The sequence below is a fragment of the Molothrus ater genome, chromosome 2 (genome assembly GCF_012460135.2).
Source record: "Molothrus ater isolate BHLD 08-10-18 breed brown headed cowbird chromosome 2, BPBGC_Mater_1.1, whole genome shotgun sequence".
Taxonomy (NCBI): Eukaryota; Metazoa; Chordata; class Aves; order Passeriformes; family Icteridae; genus Molothrus; species Molothrus ater.
The window spans coordinates 69,977,798-70,002,380 of NC_050479.2; the positions used below are offsets into that span (position 1 = coordinate 69,977,798).

A 24,583-nucleotide genomic window follows, 5' to 3' on the forward strand; every position below is an offset into this window, starting at 1 on the left:
AAATTTTCCACTGAAACTGTTTTTATGGAAAACTTCAAGTTAAAACTGAATAGCTTTTCTTTTTTTTACTGAAAGGATGTGTCCTTTCTGTGGAATATTGTCCCTCTTCTGTCCCAGTGAATTGTGTCCCAAACAAAGCACATTTCCATGGGGATATGCTATTCTGAATATTCAGAGAAACTCAGAGCAGAGATCCTTTGAGCTGAGTGGGTTGACTCACCACAGTGTGGTCAAACACTGGAATAGGTTTCCTAGGGAGGTGGTTGGTGCCCCAAGCCCCCCAGTGATCAAGAGGCATTTGGACAATGCCCCTAAAAACATTCTTTAACTTTTGGTCAGCCCTGAAAGAGGTCAGGTAGTTGGACTGGATGATTGCTCTATGTCACTTTCAGCTTAAATTTTTCTATTTCTATTTTTTCTGTTTCTATTTCTATTTTATTCTTTTCAGGGCTCAGCTTAACTACTGAGGCATAATTTACTGAAATTAGTAATTGGTGTACTTAATGAAATTTAGTTCAGCTAGAAAACCCAGCCTGCAGAGGGCAATGAAGGCATGAAGAGCCTCAGGGCACTTCCATATCAAATCACTTGGCTCTACACTTTGACAAAATATGTTCAAGACTAAAAGATCAGTAGCTTTGTCCACTGTACAAAAATATACTGATTGCCAGCCACAAGCTAATTATTTAATTTCATTGACTACATCCAAATTTTGAAATTCTGTATGCTTTTTCTGTTTCTCCTGCAGTCAATTTGTGGATGTGGGAATGTGGAAAACTAGGTTCACATACCTAGCCTGGAGCAATGAGAGACCACAAATTTTGACATGAAGCAAAAACTTGAACCTGTCTTTTGCTCCTCTTGAGCAAAGCCTTTGGCTCCAAGAAGATGCTATATTATATACTATATTTAATTTTATCAGAAATACACCAAAGGATCTATGATCAATACAATTAAAACAAAATAAAATACAGTGGGACAGCCTCTCTATATTTATTCAGACACTTCTTATCTTTTCTTGATATAAATCACTTTGCTTGGCTCATGACTGAGGGGTTTTTTACATAATTAGAAGAAACTGTTTACCTTTTAGGGCATCAGTTAATTATACTTCAAACTCACAAATTACAGTTGTTTTTCATTATCCACATATGGAACTATAAAAGCAAAGCAAATGCTACTGTTATAACACAGCATTCCTCTCCAAAGTTTACAAAAGCAGGGTGAGCTAATGGAAAAAGAACCACTAAATAAAGCACCAACTGGCCCGGTTTCTAGGCTTGCTTTTAACTTTTTCCCTTTTTTGGCCATTTCAGAAAAGATACTGTGATTTCTCTCCCTTTATTTTTAACCAGACATGAAATAGCTAACAAGAACTCTTATCTTTTTCAGAGACCTGTTGAAACACGTTGGTTCAGATTAATGAGATTTGCATCTTAAGAAAATTATTCCAGCTCTGTTGTTCTATTTCCTTGTAAATAAGCAGACAAACAAGAAACTTCAGTTTCTCTATGCATGCTCATGCCCTTACTTGTTAGAGCCAGACACTAAATTTGTACTACACTGAACACAGGGAAACATTATACCACTGCAGATTAATAAATTCAGATTATTTAAAGATAGTGTTGTGGTCAATAATACTTACAGAACTTCTTGTTAGCATATTTTGCAGAATGATTTTCCTTCTACAAATTTAAACAGAATAAATGTATGTGAGCCTTTACAGCGTGAATAAATGCTCAGTCCTTCTAACACCATCTACATTTGATGGTTACTTGGTCTTCGCTGAATATGGGAATAATTTGTTTGATTTCTGAGTACAATTATGTGTTCTGATGCAGAGCTAATTTCTGAATTCCTTATAAAAACAATTACCTCCCGCTGTTCTTTAAAGAAAAAATTATGACTCATTTCTGTGGCTCCATCATCCATGTTTAATTTATGTAAATAACTTAAGGTCTGATACCATGTAAGCATCACTGGCATATGAATCCAAATAAATATATAAACTGATTGGAATGCAGAGTTGTCTCAGCACAACTGAAGTGCTTGAAAATTATTAACAAGTCTTCAATGTTCTATTCAAAACCAGATTATTTTCTTATATTGAAGTGGACTGAGCTTGTAGGACTGTAATTGTTTCTAAGAAAATGTATACATAAGGGTCTCCACCCTTCAATTAGAATGTAAAAGTAGAATCACTCAAGTCCTGCTGATTCCTGAACTGATTCACAGATAAGTAAGGGGTTTTTTTCACCCAAGTTGAGGTCATAGCCCAAAATTCTTAGTATACCATTGGAGCAGATGACTCCCTTGAGGTCCTTTCCAAACCAAATCATTCTACAATTCTGCACTTCTATCACAAAGTACTAAATTGTCTTTGACAGCCCTTTCTCCTGAAGCCAAAAACTTGTTCTTATAATCCTACATTATGTGGAGGGGAGGCAGAGGGGAAAGGGGAGAGAGAGTACCAAAGTTAAACATGAGGTGATGCACTGTGGGATCTGGAACCACAACTGTACAAACTCTGGGATCAGACAATTTATACAGGATGCTGAAAGCTGACACAGCTGTGAGAGATTTGCTGTAGATGCTGTCTGAGAGCACACCTGATATAAAGACAAAAGACAAATTTTCACTGTAGGAAAATGTGAAACACAAAACTCTGGATGATGAATTTCCCTATGGATCTCATGGAAAAATCCAGTCTGAATTCTGGTTGGAACAGAAGGAGATGCAAGAGCAGATATGGATTATTGATACGTGTGCTTTGTTACTGAAGGATGTAATCTTTTTTCCCAAGAGCATAGTAGTGTTTTTTATATGATGTTGCCATCTTGGACCAGGTAGAGCAGCCCATACAAGGGAAGTTGAACTTAAAGAACATATCCAATTTTGCTGAGATCACATTGCAGAGCCAGTTATCCTGGCACTGGACCCCATCCTTATGGGGATAAAATAGAGTAGATTTCAGAGGTACTGTGTAATTAACTCTGAAGGAGGCTTTGTCCCTGGTCTCAGGCACATGAACTGCACTTCCACAAAAGAGCAAAATTAAGGAAAACCTATCAAAAAAGAGTAAGATATATAGCAGCATGCTGGTTTATAATTCACTTTGAAGAAAATTAGGCACTGTGAAGTACTGAAATTACCACTGAGATTTCAGGAACAAAAAATATGTTACCAATAATCAAGAAGTATGAAATACTATAAATCATGCTTTTCTGACAATCCAGGGATCAGAATTTATGTTTTTTCTTGTTCAAGATGCTACAGAAAAAGCAGGCAGCTGGGCAGCAGGCAGGAACACTCAGTCTTTTGAAGGACTTTTATTTTATTAAGGTTGTCAGTGAAACCCTGAGATAACAGGAGAGACCTAGTGAAGTGCTCAGTGCCGGATTTCTTTATGGTTCACTCAGACAATAGCAATGCCTAACCTGAGAGCACAGCTGCATTCTGATAGCCATGGTCCAGGTGTATAATTAGGGAAAGACACTGCAAGGAAAAGGGAGAGAGATTCTAATTGAGCAAAAAGATGAGAGGAGAAGCACGGGGATGAACAGACTTGTCCAAGGTCACAGGGCACATCAGCACTGCAGACAAAACTCACATCTCCTGACTCCCAATCCAAGAATCACCCAGACAACAGAAGCATGAGACAAAAGATGTAGCTGAACTTTAGGCTGTGTGAATCCAGGGCTCTCTGGGCTGCTCTAACTCTCCTTCTTTGCTGCTCCATCATTAAAAGCAAGCTATGATCACTGACTTGTAACAAACAAATAACCTTCCTTCCATGTCTGCAGCCATCACCCTCACAACTTACTTTGCAATTCTCCTCCCCAAGCTTCCACTCAGCCTGGATTGTTTGATGCCTGCTGCTTTTGTGAAGCTTTTGAAATTAATGCTTTAAAGCCTGTAAGAGCAGCTCAGAAGAAAAAAAAAAAGAAGACAGTTTTACATTTTTAAAAAGATGCTCTTATTCTCCTCACAGCTGAGTTTTGGTGGCAGCTTGTGAGCAGAATAGTAAGTGGGAGTTTTTGTTGTGTTTTTCCAGGCCAGTCTGTCTGGGCTGTGGATATCCATACTTTTCTCATTTGTTTTTCACTGCAGTTAGGCCTTTCAAAGTCACCTCTTCAGCAGAGGCTGCCCCTGTGTGGACCAGAGAGAGGGGGTACACAGTGCTCAACTGGTTGAGCTGGATTGTGCCACTTTCCCCAACTCTGGGGACAGAGAAGGCCCTGTATTTCTCCAGCTCCCTCTTCACCTTCTCTAGTCCTTAGCCAGTCAAGAGTCTGTACACCTGCCTGTACACCATACCAGTGCAAATGTTTCTGTTTGTGATCTACACAGACTTTCTCCAGATGTGCTAGCTGTTCCTTAGGGAAGAATTAATTCTACACCAACAAAAGAGCTCATACTAACCTATTCCAAACAGAACCCTCCCAGAAAAGTCAAAGAGATCACATGCACCAAAAGGCATAATCCAATCCTCTGGAGAGCAAAATCAACTCTTGGTTCTACAGCTGGGAACCCACCCTAGTCTGAGTTAACACCAAGTGGATTGGGAATTTCAAGTCTTCATCATACTGATAACAACACCACAAATCAGATGAAATACCTCCTGTGAGCAAATGGGCACTGACATAACTGATACTTGAATTGTTGAGGCTTGTCTTGTCAGTTCCCAGCCTTCTACAGCAGACCTACAGTACCAAATACCAAGATTATAGATCCAAATCACCCCAGCACATTCCCTACACCTTACAACTGCTATCAAAATGCTCTGGCTCCTTCTCCCATCTCAAAATCCCCCTCAGCCTTACACATCACCCATGCAGCCCCTGAGCAGCTGGCAAGGCAACAGATGACATGGACTGTAGCTGATCATGGCATCATGGAATTATGGAGTGGTTTGGGTGGGAAGAGATCTCAAAGATCATTTATTTCCAACCCCTCTGCAAAGGTAGGGATGCTACCCACTAAATTGTGTTGCTCAGGGTACCATGCAACCTGGTCTTGAACACATCCAGGGATGAGGCATCCACAACTTCTCTGGGCAACCTATGCCAGTGCCTCACTACCCTCTTGAGTAAAGAAATTCTTCCTAACATCTATTCTAAATCTCTTCTTTTAGTTGAAACCATTCCCTATGGCCTGTGTCTATCTGCCAGTGTAAAAAGTAAATTTTCCTCTTTTTTACAAGCCCCCTTTAAGTACTAAAAGGCCACAATCATGTCTGATAACATCTGTATGCTACCTGGGCAGCCCACACACATTTACAGCCTGGTCAGCTGGATGAACCCTTCTGCCAGAACTAGACACCAGTTTGAAGGTCTCTCCATGGTTTTCACAAAACTTGATAGAAATACATATAGTAATTATAAACGTACAATATCTTTGACGCTCCTATCTTTGCCAAACTGGGCTGAAATGTCCAAGCAATTAAAACTGCTGAGGGAACTTGCAGAGAGACAGATGGATAGGGAGACAGGATGATCACATAAGCTTTTTTTTTTCCCCTTGAGGAAAACACATTAAAAAGAAAAAAGAAACCTACCCAAATGCATTCTTTGTACTTATGAATTGTTATCAGACTTAATTATTTTTATTTCAGTTCTTTCTCTGTATCAAGATAAAATAAACAAAAAAATTAGTGATTTTGTTAATTTTGATTTAAAAAAATTGGCAGAAGAAGATGATCTGTACAAAAGTGTACAAAAGTGTAAAAAATGCTACTGAACCTTTTAAAAATTATTTTTCTTCAATAATTTTCAGAAAGACTTAAACTTTCCTCATTTTGCATTCCAAGAATTTAACTGAGAACCTAACACTGTGCTACACTGAATGCATTTTCTAGTTTCTGCTTCTTCACTAAAGTGGGAGAAAAAAAACCCACAAAAAACCCAGCATTGTACATTATAGACTAAAATATCTTGAAGAGAGATGATGAAGACTGTTGTTAAAGGCATTTGACTTTGATCATCTTTAGAGGGCGATAAAAAAAATGTAAGATTACCTTGGGAAAAAATACATATGAAATCAGGCAGATTGTAAGGCTTCTGATAAAACACCACTCTTGGCAAGCTACATTGGAGAGAGAAAAAAAAAGGCAGTTCCTCTGTCCGTAATGTGTATTTTTTTTTAACATTTACAAATTATTTTTGACTTAGCCATGCAGGGAGCCTACTTTCAACCCTCAATTTGAAAATCATGGAGGCTTTATAAAGTCTTCCACCTGCATCTCTTTTTTGCATCACAGTTCTTTATCCTCTAAAGGATGAAAACCCTGGCATATAAAAACTTTGTTAAGCTGTCACTATCAATAGAGTAAAAAAAAATAATGGTTGACAAAGAAGAAACAAATTGCATCTTCGAATAAGTTTCCTTCATGCTCTTGTTAAAAGCTATAACCTCTGATGTTAACTAAATTTAACCCTTTCTGACCCTTGCGGTGGCCCTTAACCTTTTCTTTATTCTGCTTCCTGTGGCTGCTGAAGAAAACTGGCCCAGTCATTGGAAAAGAGCTCTCTGTTGCACACAAAGCCCCAGCCTGGCTGCTAGTCTGTCAGGAGGGATAGAATAGACGAGGAGGTCAGCACCTGTGCTGAGAAGCAGGTGACAGGGAACTGCTTGGACCATTCTAGGGCAAGTTGTAATAGTTTCTACCCTTTAAATATCGCACTGTAGTTTCGGGTATTCAAGGCAGCGAAGTTCACATTTTCTTTGTGAATGCAGACTTTAAACAAATTAATCTATTGCTGTTCAACTGACTGTAAAATTAGTAGATTTACTGTTGCAAAAAAAAAAAAAAAAAAGAAAAAAGAAAAAAAAAAAAAAGAAGAGAGCTTTCACTTCCACTTTAATAAGGTCACGGATGTGTCCTAGGCTGCCAACAAAAGCAGCTTTTAAAATCTTCGCAGCTGAACCCAACAACTTGCAAAGGCTGTAGAACAATGTCTTCAATGTACAGTGAAAACTCCTCTCCCTACAGTCAAGATGTAAAACTAGACAGTTAGAAAACTTTCTATACTGTGAACTTTTAACTCTAATTGCATCTCACCCCAGGGACCCACAGGCTTGCTCTATGATTAACATTTTAACAAATTCAGTCAGCCTTGCTTTTCAGGGAGCAAAATTGGTTCTTTGCCTGGGTTCAGTAATTCAGCCCAAGCAATTTAATGGCCGAGCATGCATCTTCAAAAGATTTGTTTTAATTCCCTCAACAGGGGTAGATTTCAGAAATCAAGCAAAACTTTATCTGCTTCAACTATATTTGTATATTCTGTGCAGGACATCAGTTAGCAGTGATCACTTACCACTCACTACAACGAAATTTTGGGGTTTGCTTTAATCTTTGCTGTCTCTTGCTAGAATAAAAATAGAGAAGTTTGTGTAGGAAGCAACTTTCAAATGCTGTGGATGGAAAAGGAGTAAATGAGCTACTGCAGATCCAGAAATTTGGACCTACTACACACCCAGAATTTCTGTATACTTTAAATACATGTTTACTCTGACGTGTTCTCTGCCATATGGCAATGCTCAGCTCAGCACAAGGGAGTTTTTCATCTGAGTTATGTGCAAAGTCTTTCATAAACACTAACGGGAAAGGAACACTAAGGAGTGTACAGGGGAGGCTACAGCCCCTCTCTGAACCAGGGGTCTGCAGGAACACACAGCCACGATTATAACCAGCAGGAAGGTGGAGGGGGGCCATGCCAGCTGCCAGCAGGACTGGGGAGTGGGGAGGAGTAAGAGACTAAGAGACTCTTTCCAAGTCTTCCCCAAAGCTTCCCTGCTGGATTGCCCTGTGAAGGAGGAAATTATACAGAAAAAGCAGGAAAACAGAAGTGCACAGGGTAAGCAGCCCTCCAGATGCTCAGTACTTTTGTAAGCACAAGTGTGCAGGAGACTAATCGCAGATTTAGTAGTAAGAGTGAAAAACCTGCTGTCCCAGGGCTACTTCTCCATGTCCAAGGGTCCCAGGCATTGCATAAACCCAAAAATATCAGTAATAAACTCCTGATGATCTCATTTGGCACTTGAAATTTTTTTTACCAGATATTCGTATGCACAGCTCCAGTTTAGGAAGCAGCAAGACATTCACCATGGACCGAGGAAAGACCAGTCCTCTCCACCCAGAGCCTGCAGGTATGAGCTCCTTGCAGGTGTAAGGCACTTCAGCAGCTTGCTTCCTGCTGCCACAAAATGAGTGATGAAGTCTGAATGACAGTAAACCATAGCCTCGGGTCTCCAGGTGAACACACACTGTCATCCAGCTAAGGGCATCCTCACTCTCTGCTGGGCATCAGAAATTGCTCACTGCACCCATCATGAACAGCTTTGGGGGGAGATTTTGAGTGGGGACTATGCTGGTGCTGGGTTGATGGCTAAACTGGATGATCTTGAAGGTCTCTTCCAACTTGGATGATTCTGTGATTCTTTGATTTTGAAAATAACCCAAAACACAGACGGATTGGAACCAGTTTCCAACATCCGCAGGGAATACTGAAACCATCCCCCAGTTGTAACAATCAGATCAGTTGTTAATGTGGAAGAAGTTTCTCAGTAGCATCTTGAGCCTCACAGTAATTACTAACACTAATAACTTCCACACTAGCAAATCCCTGCACTGCTCATGTATGAGGACCAGAAATCTCTCCATCCACCCATACTTTCCCTTCTTCTATATTTGCATTTAAAATTAGCTGGGGAATGAAATGTCTACAGTTTGGCACAAGGTCTAGCAGAACAGGCCTTAATATGGCACAAAAAATAACAAAGTTATATATATTTTACAACAACTTTGTAAGTAAATGTCAAATTTTAAAAAAGAGGGGGGAAAAGGCAGATGAAGATTAAAGATTTAAAAAGCAAATAAATGACTGAGTGTACTGTCAGGGGTGGGCAGAAGATGATGTGCATCAGGCAAAGTAGAAGGAAGAAAGTTATTATAAACTGCACCTATTATGATAGTGTCTTTCAAATAATTAAGACTGCAGTTTCACTGTGGCAGGCACATATAAAAACAGGGCCCCAGGACAATTACAGTATAAACAGACATGAGACAAAGAACAAGGAGAAAGATTATAATGAACTCCCAGAAAGATCACATTAATTGAGAACAAACTCCATTAGAAGGCTGCACTATTTCTTGGCACACTACACTTAATTAGAAAGGCATGAAGTAAAAGAAGCATCAGGTTTAAACTTAACAGAATTAAACAATGGGAAGAGAGAAGAGAGAAGGAATGCTTTCATGCAGGTAGTTTTTATCTCTAGTGAAGAGGATTATTAGCTTTATTGCTGCTACTAACACTGCTGGAAATTACCTGTCTTGTGGGGATGGTTCTCGGAGTGGCAATAGTCACTAACTGCAAGGGGGCTGCTGACACACTCTCTTCTAATGCATATTGCAGAGCTGATGATGAAAAAATATCTCTCCAGGCCTCAGCTCTGCCAAAATTTCCCTTCATGCTTATTCAAATTCCACACTTGATTTCCAGACCATGAAAGGAGCAGTAAAAATCTTTTTTGTTTCGCCTTTTCTTATTGTGGAATATTTCACTCTCCACAACTGGATACTGTAGAATTTCAATAATATATGTTTCAATAGCATCAAACTGAGATCCAGTTTTCTCAGGCATTCTACTGATGTGATGGTAATCCCTGCTCCCAAAGAGCTTAAAACTCTAAAAGCAAAGAGCCTGAGTGAAATTTAAAAAAAAAAAAAAGCACAAAGGAGCAGGATGGAAAAATTCAGCTCTATTTGCATATAATAGGAGAAGCTACAGTTGTGATTCAGGGTCTTAACACAGCTCACCATCTACTTGGCTAATTCTGTTATTGGCATTTTTCCAAATTCATTACTGCCAGCGAGGACTTTTAATGAGGATAAGGTTATATGAATGAACTTCATATTGTGAACTGATTTAGTGAAGTTTTCTGGGTTTGCACACAATTACCACTTGATGTCTTCCATGGAGAGCGAACCATGAAACAACGACAGACCTTTTTTTACATGTATGTATCACAATGACAAAACAAAACCAGCGAGCACATGAAACTGAATCGTTCTAAGAACACAGCTTTCAACACAAAATCATAAAGGTCAGGTTTTCATTGCATTTCTTCTTCCTGAACAGAAGAGGGGGAGAGGAAAGAAGGGTCACTTAGCTGTGGCCTAAAGCATATAAGATAAAAAGTTCTGATTATTTTTAGGCAGGAAAGACAGCTGCTTTCCATAACTCCATTTTGTACTAAATTCTAAACACAAGCACACGTTCAGTACGGGTGTCGCTCCAGCTCCTGCCCGGATGGCTAAAGAGCATCCCTCGATAGGCACGAACCCCTGGGCTCCGGAGAGAGGTCCTCCGCAAACTCCAGTGCTGTTCAGTGGCTGATGCTCAGCGTGCTCCTTACAGCTGGGGACACGACGCTTGCACATGAATTTCAGCTTCTCTTTCAAAGGCTCCTGTCTCCAAATTTGACGGAGGAGCTCGTAAACCCGAGGCAGAGCCTCTCCTACCAAAGAAGGTAACAAATCCAAGCACCCGAGACGCCTTCGGTCTGACTCACGCCGCTGCAGAGCCGCACACGCTGCTGACCCCTGCAGCACGGCTGTGCCGTGCGCTGCCCGCACCCCGCTCACGGAGCCCCTGATGGGGACAGGGACACGGGGACAGCTGTGTCACACAGCCCGGGGCTGGGCTGCATCCCCCTCTGGGGTCACCAGCTCGGGAAGGACACGGACATGCTGGAGCGAGTCCAGAGCAGGGACACAAAGATGCTCTGAGGGCTGGAGCGCCTCTCCTATGGAGACAGACCTGGGGCTGCTCCGTCTGGAGAAGGCTGCGGGGAAACCTCACAGCAGCCTTCCCGTGCCTAACGGGGGCCTGTAAGAAACATGGGAACAGACTTTCTGGCAGGGCCTGTAGTGACAGGACAACGAGTTATTGTTTTAAACTAAGAGCGTAGATCTAGACTAGAGGTAAGGAATAAGTTTTTACAGGGAAGGTAAAGAAACATTGCCACAGGTTGCTGAGAGGGATGGTGGATGCCTCATACCAGGAAACATTCAAAGTCAGGACACACAGGGCTCTGAGCAACCTGATGAAGTTGAAGACGTTCCTGCTCTCCTGCTTATTGCAGACGGATTAGAGAAGTTGAGCTTTAAAAATCCTTTCCAACCCAAACCCAAATTCTATGATTCTATGCCTCAAAAGACCCACACAAAGTGCTCAGCACCCACACAATCCCCGCTGGCAGCACCAAGCGGCCCTGCAGGGACGGCCCCAAGGCACAGTGCGGAGCCTGTCCTCGCTGCGGCCCTCACACCCACGGCAGCGCAGCAAAGGCACAGCGGGAACCCACAGAGCCACGCAGGGAAACAGCAGCTCCCAACAACCGCACAAAGGGAACGGAGCACGCCAGGTGTGTCGGCCTGGAAACGCAGGAGCACACAGGCACATACGGACACAGGGACACACGGACCGCGCTCGCACGGCCGCTCCCACCCTGCGCGCTCCCGCGGCCGCTCCCACCCTGCGCGCTCCCGCGGGCGCGCACCGGCGGAGGCGCGCTCGCGCCCACGGGAACGCGCGGGGCGGGAGCGAGAGGCGGAGGCGCGTGAGGAGGAAGAGGAAGAGGAGGAGCAGGAGGAAAAGGAAAGGGGAGAGGCGGGGCGTGCCGCAACTTCCCGGCGGCTCGGGCCGGTCCCTCGGCTGCTTCGGCGGGCTGGGACCGGCGGTTCGGCTCGGTTCGGCTCCATTCGGCCCGTCCCGGCCGACAGGTAAGAGGGGGTCACAGGGAGCCACGGGCACGCGCAGTGACCTCCGCGACACGCAGAGCCGGGAAGGCGGACACGACAGGGCACGGTCACACACCCACGTACAGCCCTTCTTCCCTGTTTACAGGAGGGACACCCACGGGATGCCGCCCCCCTCCCGTGACTGCTGCCCGGCATGGGAAGCGCGGCGGCTCCCGCGGTTCCCGGTGTGCCCGGAGCTGCCGCTCCTTAGAGCTCCCACCCAGCGGAGTCAGGCGGCCTTGCCAACGCAAGGAGGAGCGAAACGCACAAGGCGAAACACACGTGTCTTTGCTGTGTTAGGCAAAGAAAAACCCTTCCATAAAAAAGGAGTTGTTTCCTTTCAGACAGCTAAGGCTAGATTTATTAGATTTAAATAGCGTCTGAGAATGAAGGAGGATACCAACAACACCATGTGTTTAGCAGAGCAAGGTCATCATTTCCTTAAAACAAGCTGCTGTTCCATTGCTGAGATACTGTTACTTAATTTTAGAAATCAGTAGCTCTCAAGGGCAAGCCAGGCTCTTCTGAATAGAAAAAGAATTTAATTATATCATTCAGTATGGAGCAGTGATGTACCGATTGCAGACCAAGTCTGCAGTGCATGATCCAGAGCTGCTTTATGAAGCCATTAAAAAAAATAAGGACATCATGGCTTTTTTGTGGCTGCACTGATGATACACAAAGATACTTGGGTGTTGACAGTGGGTGTTCAGTCATAGGGCTGTTGTCACAGCCAGACCAAAAGCTGTTTTTACAGGACTGTTGTCTGGACTGGACAGAGGCAGAGCCCAGGGCAGGAAGGAAAGGTAGCTCTACCAGCTGTTTTTAGGCTGCTGTGGAAATCATGTTACTTCTCTTCCGTGCCCTGTGGCTGGCTTGAGTTCTGGATCTATGTAGCACACAGCTGTTATCAGACTGCCCTGTTCATGAACTCCTCTGACTCCTTCTTCAAGCAGTTTGCATGGACATTGTCCCTGCTGCTGAGGCATGATATCCATCCCAGGCTCCAGACTGTCCCCTTTTCAGACTGTTTATTCACAGGCAAGTCATTTTACTTGTTCCTGTGCCAACACTGCTTAGAATTATAAATAGCTTTTTATCCTTGCTGATGGTTTACACCTTTTCCATGTGTATGTATGCACATGGATGCATGTTTACACCACGTCATATATGTGTGCGTATATATGTGTATGCATGCATGTATTTATAGAACAGAGTCACATTCCCTCCTGGGCAAAAAAGGTCTCACTCTTGCCAACTCCTCTGGTATGACATGTGTTTGGTTTCCTGCATCATCCTTGGCTTTTCCTGCAATTGCTGCCTTTTAAACAAAAAATAGGAAAACTGCAGAGAGTACTCACAGTTTGCTCTTTATTTCCTAAGTTTTTTGCAGCTGTTAGAAAATGGACGATTTCTGAAGGTCTGAACAAAATGCAAATAATGGGGAGCTGCAGCAAAATTGCCAGGGGGATTTCATGAACCGGGGAAGAATGGGAAAAAAAAATCCAGTGGAAGAAATGTCTCAAAGATGAGTTTCAGTAGTCTTCAAGCACGGGTATATTTGGAAGCATGTTTGAAAGTTTATAGCTTTGTGAGTACCATGTCAGGATAGATGCCTGTAATTATTTAGATTAAAATTTGAAAGTGAGAAGAAAGGAACTAGAAGTATTGCATTCTTTAAAGGAGTTCAGGCTCAGATTTTAAGATACAGAAGGTAACATCAACTCATACATTTTGCTCATTTGTCAGATTGTCTCTCTGGGTTAAATCCCTTTGTTACTGTAAAATGACTGTTGATTGATGATTCTGTATGGTAGTACCATGTATCATTTTAAAAGAGTAGTTACAAACACTAGGGTTTATTGAACTGGAGTCAAGTCTTTCTAATATAACTAGAAGAATCTGACTGATGGGGTAACTTGTTTTTTCTTCTTCCTCAGAATGACTGCCTTGTGCACAACGAAATATTTATGTCAAGCGGCCAGAAATGAGAGCAGATATGCAAAAAGGTTCTTTGGTACTCTTCTGCCACAGACAGCACAAAAGTGGCTCTTTTCTCCATTCTGGATAGTGGTACCTGACCCTAGGAAGTCAGCTGTGTTTGGGCTTACTCAACCATATTGTACAGATGAAAAATCTCACGCACAACCAAAAAGTAAAGCAGCATTTGGAAGCGTTGGGCGAAGAATTCCCTATCGTATTTTGCACGTAATCAACCAGGATGGGGAGAGCTTAGGAAACATGCACCGAGCAGAGGCACTCAGACTTATGGATCAGCATGGCCTGAAACTGGTTCTGCTTCATGAGAACGTAGAACCTCCAGTTTACAGACTAATGACTGGGCAGCAGATTCATGAAGAGCAGCTTAAACGTGCAGAGAAGAAAAAAGCAAGTCCAAAGCAAGGTATGTGCACTGTAAACACTACAATGCTGAGGACTGTGAAAAATGCTGCATTAAAAGTGGTTTCAACAGATTAAATCCTCTTACTTGTATTTGTGTAAATCCAAAGCAATGTCACTGCAGTCCACGCTATTAAGGATTTACAGTGGTGAAAATAAAATTTTGGATTAGTCCAGTCTTCCACAGAGAAGCCTTCTATTGCCCTCTTAGGATTTGCTATTTTGGCATCTGCTGACTTGTTAAAAAAATATCTTTATGTGAGTGAATATAACTAGGCTCTGGTTCCATGAGACTCACTGAATTTCTGTTCTTTTACTAAGGTATAGAGTGACAGGCAGTTTTTATAAACTAAGGACCAGATACACTAATATAATTATCTAGTTTGTCACCAGTAGTCATGAAACACTCTCTTCCTCATTTGCTGCTAGGAAGACAAAGTCTGGAGCCCTTTCTTGTACAGAGTAAGAGAACTTTTTCAGTATTTAACGCTTTTCAGTTTGTTTTTTTTTTCTTAGTACCACCTGCTCCAGCAGTTTAACAAACTGAGCTTGGCAAAGAGGTTTTAGAAAAGGCATGTGACCTTGTATCCTCTCATATCCTCAGGCTAACGAAGATAGCTATGCTTAGGGTAGAGTCCTGATTTTAGAGGAGAACATTATTGTGATAGTGAGTTGCTCTGTTCAAGAAACCACAAAAATATTATTCAGATGGTAACTGCTTTAGAGAAACTTGAAGGAGGAAGAGACTGTAGATATCATCATATATATATTATGTTCAGATATATTACAAGGCATTGTCGTACTTCCAGTTGAATATTGCACTCACCATTCAATAAAATGGGCTTGAGATGAAGAGCTGTCTAACGTCAGCACTTTTACCTTCAGCTGTCCTATGTGCAGAACACAGGAATTTGCACACTAAGTCCTTAATTCCAGATGCAATGCTTACCTGTTTGTTAGACCCACATTGTGGATCATGTGAACAAGACTGTAATTAAAAATACCTTAAGCCTTCTGACCCTGAGAGATTTTCCCTGTGTGCCTCAAACATGCACTCAGTCTCCCATTTGCAGCAGTGAGTGTGAGAGCTTCAAGTTGCCACCCTCTCAGGTGAGTGGTGCATGCTGAGACAGTGAGATCAGGATTCTCTGAGAAAGCAAGGAGGAGGGAGTCAAGCAGACAAAGCACCATAAGCTGATAAAAGAGAGCAACTAGTACAGGTTTGTCAAATGTTAAGCCAACAGACTTTCAGTTCTGTTTTAAACAGGGGTGGTGCAAAAGGAGTTATCCTTTTCTTCAGCTATTGCCAAGAACGACCTAGAGACCAAGACTAAACAGATAGCACAGTGGATTGAAAAGAGACACCATGTTAAAGTTACCATCCGGCAAGCCAAAGGCAGCAGTACAGACATGGTAAGTGCACTCCTGGGAAGTGGGACCAGTCAATGTCATTTAACAGCTGCAGCTGTATTGATCTTCCTTATTGAGTACTGCCACAGTTTTTGGTATCTCTGTGGAGATCTAGGCTCCTCTTCAAACACTGGTGAAGAAAAGTAGTCCCAGAGAGACAGTTCAAATACCATGCTTCCTTAACAATCCAGCTGCAGTACTGGCTTGGACAGCAGAGTCTAAGCAGCTCCTACTCCTATGCAGCACCACCCTGTTAATGGGGCCAGTGAAATTTTCTGATCTATGCCTTTAGCCAGCTCACCCACTCTGAAAACCTTACTTAAAAAAAAAAAAAAAAAAAAAAAAAAAAAAAAAAAGGTCTGTATTTTAGCTGTATTATTTCACCAACAGTTCTTCTGGAGCTGCATTTATGCAACTCTGGCTAAGGTTAGTTGTCCATTCCTACATGAAAAACTATTGGAATGGTGTTCCAAGACTAGCAAAATGAACATCACTAAAAATGTTAAGCAGCTTATGGCAACTTCCCAGTATAATTGCAGGGCCTTGAGACTTCCTGTCATTCACAAAAATGGGTTTTTTATAAATATTCTGTGTAAGACTATTTTTTTCTTCTAGTGAATTAGGTGTTCTTGACGATTGTCTCAACTAAATTGCTGGACAGCATTTCATCCAAAAAAACCAATACTTTTTATAGGAAGCCAAATTCACAGGGAAAGAGTAACAGGAAGAACTGATGATGGGAGGGAACAGAACATTTCATGTCATAGTCCTGATTTACAGTGTCCTTGAAGGCTTAGTAATGAGGTTAGGAATTCGGTGTGTTACATGAATGCACTGTTACTCAGTTCAGTACTACCAGGTCCTGCTTACCTTAGAACAATACTACCCCTTAAGAAAAAAGCCTCATATAATAATATATCTGAATCTAGAGGAAGAGGAGGGTGCAGAGGAGTCAGATGGAGACCACTCTAATGGACACCCTTAAAGAGCAAAACACTGTGAGTCAGCAGTGCAGCCTAAATGTTAGGAAATGGCTGAATCCCCTCTAGTGACTTGCCTAAACCTGCTTATGAGTAAAGAACAGTTAGGAAAGGACAAGCTGAAGTGTTCAAACTAGGACTAGGAACTAGCTTGGTTCAGCTAATAGCTAAACTAAGCAGATCATGTTCTTACAGAGCAGCTTGAAATATTTTTCTACCTGTATCTGTGCATTCATTTAGTTCCATTTTTCTCCTCCTTTTTAGCTCATGCTTTTTGATCAAATTTTGGAGACTGTGTCTGAAAAAGCAACTTACCTTTCCAAGCCAAAAGTTGCTAGAGAAGGAGTGAGTACCTGTGTTTTCAGGCACATGTCTGACAAAGAGTTGAAAGAGCACCAGAAGATGGAAATCAAGAAAAACAATACAGTAAAGAAAGATAAAAATGAAGACTTGAAGTCAAATGAGTTGCATCAATGACTTTCTGAAGAGGTGTAAACAATATATATTTATTTAAAAATAAAATTTAAAAAATTAACTTTATCTGAAGTTATTGTTGAGCTTTGCATTGGTCGTTCCATTAAGAACACTGTCTCGGTTAACCTTTGCTACAGAGTCTGAATTTCAACAGCTGGTATTCCATTTTCTACGAGCTTATCTGCTGTCTTGCTTTCCATCACAACCTCATCCTTTCCTGGCTGTGTTTTGGGAGGAATGTAGCCACTGAGACGAGAGGCTAAGCTCCTCTTGGGACGAGAACGCTTTGCCTGGCAGAAATAGATCCAGAATTAGTAAACTTAATATATCTGTGGAGCAAAAACTACTATTGTAGTGAGGGAAAAAATAAAGTAGAGGCCAGGACTGCATTAGCTAAAGGAGCTTCATAAATTAAGAATCTCACAAATTACCAACATATTTGACCTGTTTTCCTGCTTGAAGTCACATATATAAAACAGGTAAAGTTTTCCCTCCTCTGCAGTGACAGGGTAGTGGTGAGAAGACTTTCCAAGAGTGTAACTTACTTTCAAGTTCAGCTTTCTTTTTTCAGGATCATGTACAACTGCATGTCTTGCTAGGCTCTGCTACAGTTACATAGAGCAGGAGGGAAAAAAAAAAGTTTATAATTTCAGATAATGGGATTCAGAAAAGAACAGTTAAAAAAACACATACCTTCATTGCAAACACTTTTCCACAGCCTGGATAATCACAAGAGAATGGTTTTTTCTCCTCATGAAAAGAGAGGATATGGCTTTGAAGGTTAAATAAAGTTGTGTATGTTCTTCCACATCCTTCTCTGGGGCAGCGGCAGACTTCCCTCTCCACAGCATGTGTCTTTTGATGCTGCTTGAGGTAATCCTTCCGTTTAAAAGTTTTGTTACATTCACTGCAGACTATTGGCTCTAAGTGGGAGAAAGAAAGGCAGAGTATAAATAAAACTTCTTACAGCAGCTCAGAATCAAACCCTGGTAGTCTATTAGAACAGTGCTAAAATCAACACAAAATGCTAGCAACTTAGAGACTTTAGGAGGATAATGCAGTAGGAATTATCCAGATCTGAAATCCTACATAAAACAGTTTTCTGTTAACTGAATCACAAACCTAAGTTAGTATACTGAGCAGCATTTTCATCAAAGGTCTAGCTGGAGTGACAGCTGCTTCACCAATAAAGTTAGTAGACAAATTTGGGAGACTCTGACAAGCTGATGAAATGAGTACAGCAAGAACTCCAGATTAGAAGTTGGTTTCCTATTTGTATCATAAGTTTACTAATGTATTTGGAATTTACCTGCATGACTGACTTTATTATGTTTCAGAAGCTCTGTCCAAGTTTTTCCGATATATGAGCAGTTTTCCTTCTTGCATGCATAGCCTGTTGGATGGAACAGATGTTTACAATCCCAGAGGGTATGGCAAACAGTCCAGTTTTACAAGGGGGAACACTTCCAGCATTTGAAAATTAAAAGCCAGTTATTCCTTATCTCTTCCCGTATTGCACAGGAGTGGGATAAGAGACAATAAACAATCAACACAAATTAGAACAAAAGAAAATCCTAGTAATTTTATGTAAGAAATCTTACATCACTGACACCAGTTGTCCAGAGAGGCTGTGGAAGCCCAAGTCCTGGAACCATTCAACACCACTGGATGTGGTCCTCAGCAACCTGGTCTAACTGTCCCCACCTTGAGGAGGGAGCTGGACAAGGTGGCTGATCCTTTCTGACCTAAATGATTTTGTAAAACTCTCTCCTTGCTTCAGTAAAGCTACTTCCTCCCACCCATACACTTTCTCTCAAATAGATGAGAATAACTAGTAATATATATTACTTCTATATAAATATTTGTCCCGCATATTATGAAGAAATACCATACAGTAGTATTCCAGAGTCTATAGAGATTCTACCATTCTATCAGGCAGGAACCACAGAAAGTCAACACTATTTAAATCCCAGGACTGGAATGCTCAAAAACCTATGAACAAGTCCTTGTCTTAAGAACAGGGAATCACAGCACAAATCACAGCACAAATCACAGCCTTCTGGGTACTCTTCCTAGTCTGTTGAGTTTATTTGATTTGGTTTTGGTTTTTTCCTATCACTGGAAAGCTGGTTATCTGTCAGTGAAAGAATGGATAGGAGGACAGGAGGATTAGCTCAAATATACATGGCCACATTCTGATGATTTCACATAAAAGCCTCTCACATAGGTTCATTAATAACTAAAAATACACATGGTTCTGCCAAGGTTCCATAGGAAATTTGTGGCAGAATTGGCAACTGATCCTAAGCTCTGGACATCTAGGCTAATGCCTTTACTACCAGCCCATCTCCAAAAGATGGATTATCTGCAAGGAAACACCTCAGGAGAAGAAATAACTGAAGCAATCCTGAGCTCTGCTCAGACTGCCACAAACACACATAACTGAACACTGCAATGCCCTGCAGTTATATCCCGCTTTACGATTCAAAATGGGTGTCTTGTCTTGTCTGGATCACCAGGCCCAGAACACTTTGAGATTGTCATGCATCCGTGCATACTCGCACTGGAAGCAGTTCTTCTTCCTTTGCTGAAACATAACCTTAAAAAGAAAAAAACAGTTTTACCTTCATGTATCTTCTCATGCCGCTTCAGTCGACTTGGAGTAGAGAAACACTTTCCACATCCTTCTTTATTACATCTAGGTACAAAATAGCAGTAGTTTCATTTCTTTCACTGCATCTACCTACTTTTTGTTAAATCAAGAACAATTAAAATTAACAAAATAATTCAAGTTTCCCTTCACCTACAATCTGTGTGTGTCCCTCCACCTTGTAAAAGTAAATTCCATAATAGTTTTTCAATAGACTTGGATGACTTTGAGAGTTAGAACAATAGTATCATTTCCAAATATACAGCAAGTTGAGCTTTAGCTGAAGAGTCAAGCCTTGTATCATCTCCGCACAGCAGGCTCTTCAAACATAGAAGGAAAGAAAGTGGAAGGTTTAAGTGGCTTGTGCAGAACCAGCAGAGCACTGACATTTTTGGCTGTCATCCAACCATAGTAGTGCATTTCACTGAAGTGGAAGGAACACTCATGTTAAATGTGACCCACCTGTAAGAAATACAAGACTGAACTTTCCTTTTAGCAGATCTATAGTCACGTGTTACCCAAATGGAGCCGCAATGCACAGTTTCCAAGATTAGTGTCCAAGTCTGTCCTCTTTTTCTACATACTACTCACTACTCAATGTCAGGTCACTGCTTCTTACTGGGAAATAAAGGTAGCTGCATTTTTCATCACTGTGCAAGCTCTTATGGCTGTATGTCAAACTGTGAACTAAAATCTGGGGGGTGGGGGAGTGTTATTTTTAATAAAACTGCTGCAATGCTGAAGTTACAGAGCACCAAGATTGTTGCTCAAAACAGATCACTGAGCAAAGCAAGACTAGTACAAGAAATATACTTGCAGCCCTGACTACAAACTGATTTCTTTATTTTACTGCCACATCAATGAAAATGCACCTATTTTCATCTACAGTGTTTAAGTGTTAAAGTTCAGTATTAAAATTATCCACGTACTTGAAGGGAGGTTCATTGGTGTGGTGACATTGATGAACTTTAAGTTGTTGATGCTTCTTGAAAGACTTGTTACAGCCTTCAAAGTCACACTATTGAGGAAATTAAGTTTTGATTAGAGGCTAAATAATGACTGTTCAGTTCACGTCTTTGCTGAAATCCCAGTTATGGTATTTGAACTTACAGAAGTACCACATAATAGCAATTTGAAGTATTTCACCAGATACACAAGAAAGAGCTTGTTTAGCCTCCACTCTACAGTGCAAAGGTAATTACTCACCACATATTGCTTTTGCTGGTTCTGATGCTTGCGCTCAATGTGCTTCTTCATGTTTGATTTTGTTCCAAATCTCTCATTGCACCCATCAGTTGTGCACCTGCAAATGATCTGCATTTTCAATTACTGCTGTCAATGACTTGTTCCCTAGGCAGATTAAGAAGTCATCGTACAAGAACAACACACAGAAGAATTACTGAAACTCACAACTCAAATACAGAAGTTTGCATTGAAAACATTCTTCAAAAGCCAGAGACTAAGTTAGCTTTTTAATAATGTATTCTTGGGGGAGATCTGCCCATTCCTTCAAGCACTTGTTACAGATCACTGCCGGAGCAGGGGGTTTGATCCCACCCCGTGTACGCACAGTTATGGCAGTGCCCATGACACCAAAGGCATGCATGCTCTCTACCACTGCCCTGCTTTAACTTCCTTTCCTCACAAAAACCGCACTTCAGCTTAAGAAGTAAAAACTTGGGCCTTACTCGAACGGCTTTTCTCCGGTGTGTGTGAGGAGGTGTCGGGCGCGGTGGAAGTCCCTCGTGAACCCTTTGCCGCAGCCTTCATAATCGCAAACATACGGCCTCTGAAAGAGAGGAGCAGTCGCAGGGGCAAACCCACCCCCTCGGGGAGGCCATCCTGCCGTCAGCGGGATGCCCCGGCCGCGCCCGGCCCGGCCACACCGCGCAGCCCCTGGGTGTGGGGCACCTCGAGCAGGTGAAGCGGCCTGCCCGGTGACCCGCGGGGTCCCAGCGCGGCGCCAACGCCTCGCTCACACAGACCCCTCCTTCCCTAGCAGCCGGCGCGGCTCACCTCGCCCGTGTGCCGACAGAGGTGGGCGGACAGCCGCCAGGCCTTGTTGAAGGCGGCGTCGCAGCCGGGGAAGGAGCAGATGTAGGAAGGGACGAGGGGCCCGCTCCCGCCGCTCCCGCCGCTCCCGTCCCCGCCGCCGTCCCCCCGCGCGCCGGCCATGCCGCAGGGCACGTGACCGCGCGGGTGGGCGGGGCGGTGGCGGCGCGTGCTCGGTGGGGCGGGCGCGCGCGGGGCCGAGGGCCGGGCTCGGTGCCTGAGGGGCTCTGGGGCCGCTGCGGGCCCCGAGCGGCACCGGCAGAGCTCTTCCTGTGGCTGTGTGCCGGGAGTCCCCGCACAGGATCACAGAATGTCCTAGGTGGAAGCGACTCGCAAGCATCATCGAGTCCAGCTCCTGGCCCTGCACAACCCCATCCCCAAGAGTCACACCATGGGTATGAGAGCGTTGTCCAAATGCTCCTTGAACTGTCAGGCTGGTGCTGTGGCCACTTCCCTGGGGAGCCTCTTCCAGTGCCCAGCCACCCTCTGGGTGAAGAACCATTTCCTAATATCCAACGAAAGCTCCCCTGACACAATTCAGGCCATTCCTTCAGGTCCTGTCACTGGCACCACAGAGAAACAGATCAGTGCCTGCCCCTCTCTTCCCCTCATGAGGAAGCTGTAACTGCAATGAGCTCCGCCCACAGTCTCCTCCAGGCTGAACAGGCTGAAGAGCAGCTCCTCACACGGCTTCCCCTCCACACCCTTCACCATCCTTGTTGACCTCCTTTGGATGTTCTGTAACAGTTTAATGTCTTTCTTACGTTGTGGAACCCAGAACTGCCCCCAGCCCTGGAGGTGAGGCCGCCCCAGAGCAGAGCAGGACAATTCCCTCCCTTGCCCGGCTGGCCATGCTATGCCTGATGCCCCCCAGGACACAGGTGGCCCTCCTGGCTCATGTTCAACTTGTCATTGACCAGGACCCTCAGTCCTGTTCCATGGCACTACTTTCCAGCATCTCCTTTCCCAGACTGTATGAGCATCCAGGGCTGCCCTGTCCCAGGTGCAGAATTCAGCACATGGCAGAAGAGATCTGGCCACACAGAGATACACGTCTAATTCTGTGTTCCTTGCCACACATAACACTCTCCTGCAGTTTTAGTGACATAGGGGCTCTGCTGCCACCCTGAAAAGCATTTCATGGCTTTTGCAAAAGGCAAAAGTCCTGGAACAAAGGCTCTCTGAGCAGGTTTGGATTGGGTCCCTGCCTTGCCTGAGGTTGAATCTGCATAATGCTGGTCAGCCTCTGGTCCAGACCAGGGGAATCTCATGGACTCTGACATCAGCCTCTGCTGCATGCTGCTTACCACCTGCCCCAAAATTCAGATGTTTTCAGCCTGGGTTGTTTGGGATCCTATGGCAGATGACCTTCACCCTGGCCTGCTGTGTCCCCAGGCCACCTGAGGGCATAGCTAGAGGAAGAGGACATGAGGCTAAGGTGAGCTGAGTGTCTGTGATATCTTGCCGAGCACATTCCTGGTACAGACTTGGAGCTGAGGGAGCTGGGGTTGTTCAGTCTGGGGAAAAAGAGGCTCAGGGGGGACATTATAGCTCTCTACAACTGCCTGAAAGGAGTTTGTAGCCAGGTAGGGGTAGGCCTCTCTCTTCTCCCAGATAACAAGTGACAGGACGAGAGGAAATGGCATCAAGTTGTGCCGTGGGAGATTAGAATGTATATTAGGAAAAATTTTTTGGGAAATGGTTGTCAGGCTTTGGAACAGGTTGCCCAGGGAGATAGATGGTTGAGTCACCATCCCTGAAGGTATTTAAAGGATGTGCAGATGTGGTACTTGGGGACATAGTTTAAAGGTAGACTTGGCAGTGCCAGATTACTGGTTGGACTCAATGATCTTAAGGGTCTTTTACAACCTAAATGGTTCTATGAACACATAATCTGCTCTGTTTTGCTCTATTTGAGTTGTCACACAAGCTTTATTTTGGGTGACATCCTCCATCTGCTGCAATGCTCCCCACAGAGTGAGTGTGAGGAACAGGTTAAGAAAGCTGGAATATGACTGTGACAAGGGAACCATCCTGTGGAGAAAAAAATTCCCAATCCTTCTTCCTTGTTTGTGTCCTCAGAGCTGTAAAGCCTGAGCAGATGGCGGTGCTTGGAGCAGGCTGGTGAACTGGGGGAGGAAAGACAGGGGGAATAAGGGTCAGGAATCTAGTGTAGGGGGAGTGGAGGAGGGAAGGGATGCATGAAGTCAGGTGGCAGGAGTGCCAAAGGATGGGGAACCTAATGGCTGCACATTGCAGGGAGGGAAGACGCTGGGCAGAGGGAGGAGTTCATGCCAGCCCGGAGCAGATCCCCACGGCCCCGAGGGATCTCTCTTATCTCGCTCATCTGTAGCAGGATTAAGAGGAGAGCTGAATCAGTCAAACCATCAAGAAGCAATGGCAAGAAATCAGCTCCTTTTCAGCGGGGAAGTCAGTCTTGAAAGTCTGAAAAGATCTCAGCTTCTAAAAAATACTAACCAAAATACATGAAAGAAAATGTTGCTGTGGTTTTGGTTGTTCGGGTTCTTTTTTGGTCTGGGAATTGCAATAAAAAAACAACCAGAAAGTTAGAAAAGAAGTTATTAATGTTCCTTTTTTGAGAACATTATTTTTTTCCTTTCCTGTGAAAACATGATATTGCTTCAGGCTGCTCTAAAACAGGTGAGGAAATAGGATGCAAGGCAGAAAACTTCGGAAATCTTGCTATTGGCTATACAGAGAACAAACATTCTTCACATTGGATTTTGTGCTATGCAATGCCAGTTTGAGATTTTAGCAGTACTCTGGGAATTTTGATCCAGTTTTGGAAAT

General features: G+C 43.2%; 2 protein-coding genes across 6 annotated transcripts; one reads left to right on the forward strand and one right to left on the reverse strand.

Annotated features, from left to right (window-relative positions):
* The first annotated feature begins 11,680 nt into the window (after positions 1-11,680).
* MTIF3 (mitochondrial translational initiation factor 3) lies at positions 11,681-17,131 on the forward strand. Of its 5 annotated transcripts, none has more exons than XM_036404168.2 (4): positions 11,681-11,788; positions 13,747-14,210; positions 15,474-15,619; positions 16,861-17,131. In XM_036404168.2, the coding sequence occupies exons 2-4, from the start codon at positions 13,748-13,750 to the stop codon at positions 17,071-17,073; spliced, it is 822 nt and encodes a 273-aa protein (XP_036260061.1). In that variant the 5' UTR covers positions 11,681-11,788; position 13,747; the 3' UTR covers positions 17,074-17,131. The 5 variants fall into 5 exon arrangements, with proteins under 5 accessions (XP_036260061.1, XP_036260063.1, XP_036260062.1 ...); XM_036404170.2 differs by lacking the exon at positions 11,681-11,788 and adding an exon at positions 12,643-12,847; XM_036404169.2 differs by lacking the exon at positions 11,681-11,788 and adding an exon at positions 13,209-13,361.
* GTF3A (general transcription factor IIIA) lies at positions 17,071-21,895 on the reverse strand. Its single transcript, XM_036404166.2, has 9 exons — positions 21,737-21,895; positions 21,409-21,509; positions 20,927-21,023; positions 20,650-20,738; positions 19,695-19,768; positions 18,380-18,463; positions 17,764-17,993; positions 17,616-17,675; positions 17,071-17,360 (listed from the first exon to the last, which is right to left on the reverse strand). Exons 1-9 carry the CDS (start codon positions 21,893-21,895, stop codon positions 17,202-17,204), a joined length of 1,053 nt encoding a protein of 350 aa, XP_036260059.1. The 3' UTR covers positions 17,071-17,201.
* Positions 21,896-24,583: the final 2,688 nt, after the last annotated feature.

What these genes read in the sequence shown, in the direction of transcription:
- MTIF3 (XM_036404168.2), top strand. Translation starts at nt 13,748, where the DNA reads ATGACTGCCTTGTGCACAACGAAATATTTATGTCAAGCGGCCAGAAAT. An exon ending in AAAAGCAAGTCCAAAGCAAG is followed by an intron (nt 14,211 to 15,473) that starts GTATGTGCACTG and finishes TGTTTTAAACAG; the next exon opens with GGGTGGTGCAAAAGGAGTTA. An exon ending in AAGGCAGCAGTACAGACATG is followed by an intron (nt 15,620 to 16,860) that starts GTAAGTGCACTC and finishes CCTCCTTTTTAG; the next exon opens with CTCATGCTTTTTGATCAAAT.
- GTF3A (XM_036404166.2), bottom strand. Translation starts at nt 21,895, where the DNA reads ATGGCCGGCGCGCGGGGGGACGGCGGCGGGGACGGGAGCGGCGGGAGC. An exon ending in GAAAAGTGTTTGCAATGAAG is followed by an intron (nt 17,676 to 17,763) that starts GTATGTGTTTTT and finishes ATGTAACTGTAG; the next exon opens with CAGAGCCTAGCAAGACATGC. An exon ending in AAAGAAAGCTGAACTTGAAA is followed by an intron (nt 17,361 to 17,615) that starts GTAAGTTACACT and finishes TATTTCTGCCAG; the next exon opens with GCAAAGCGTTCTCGTCCCAA.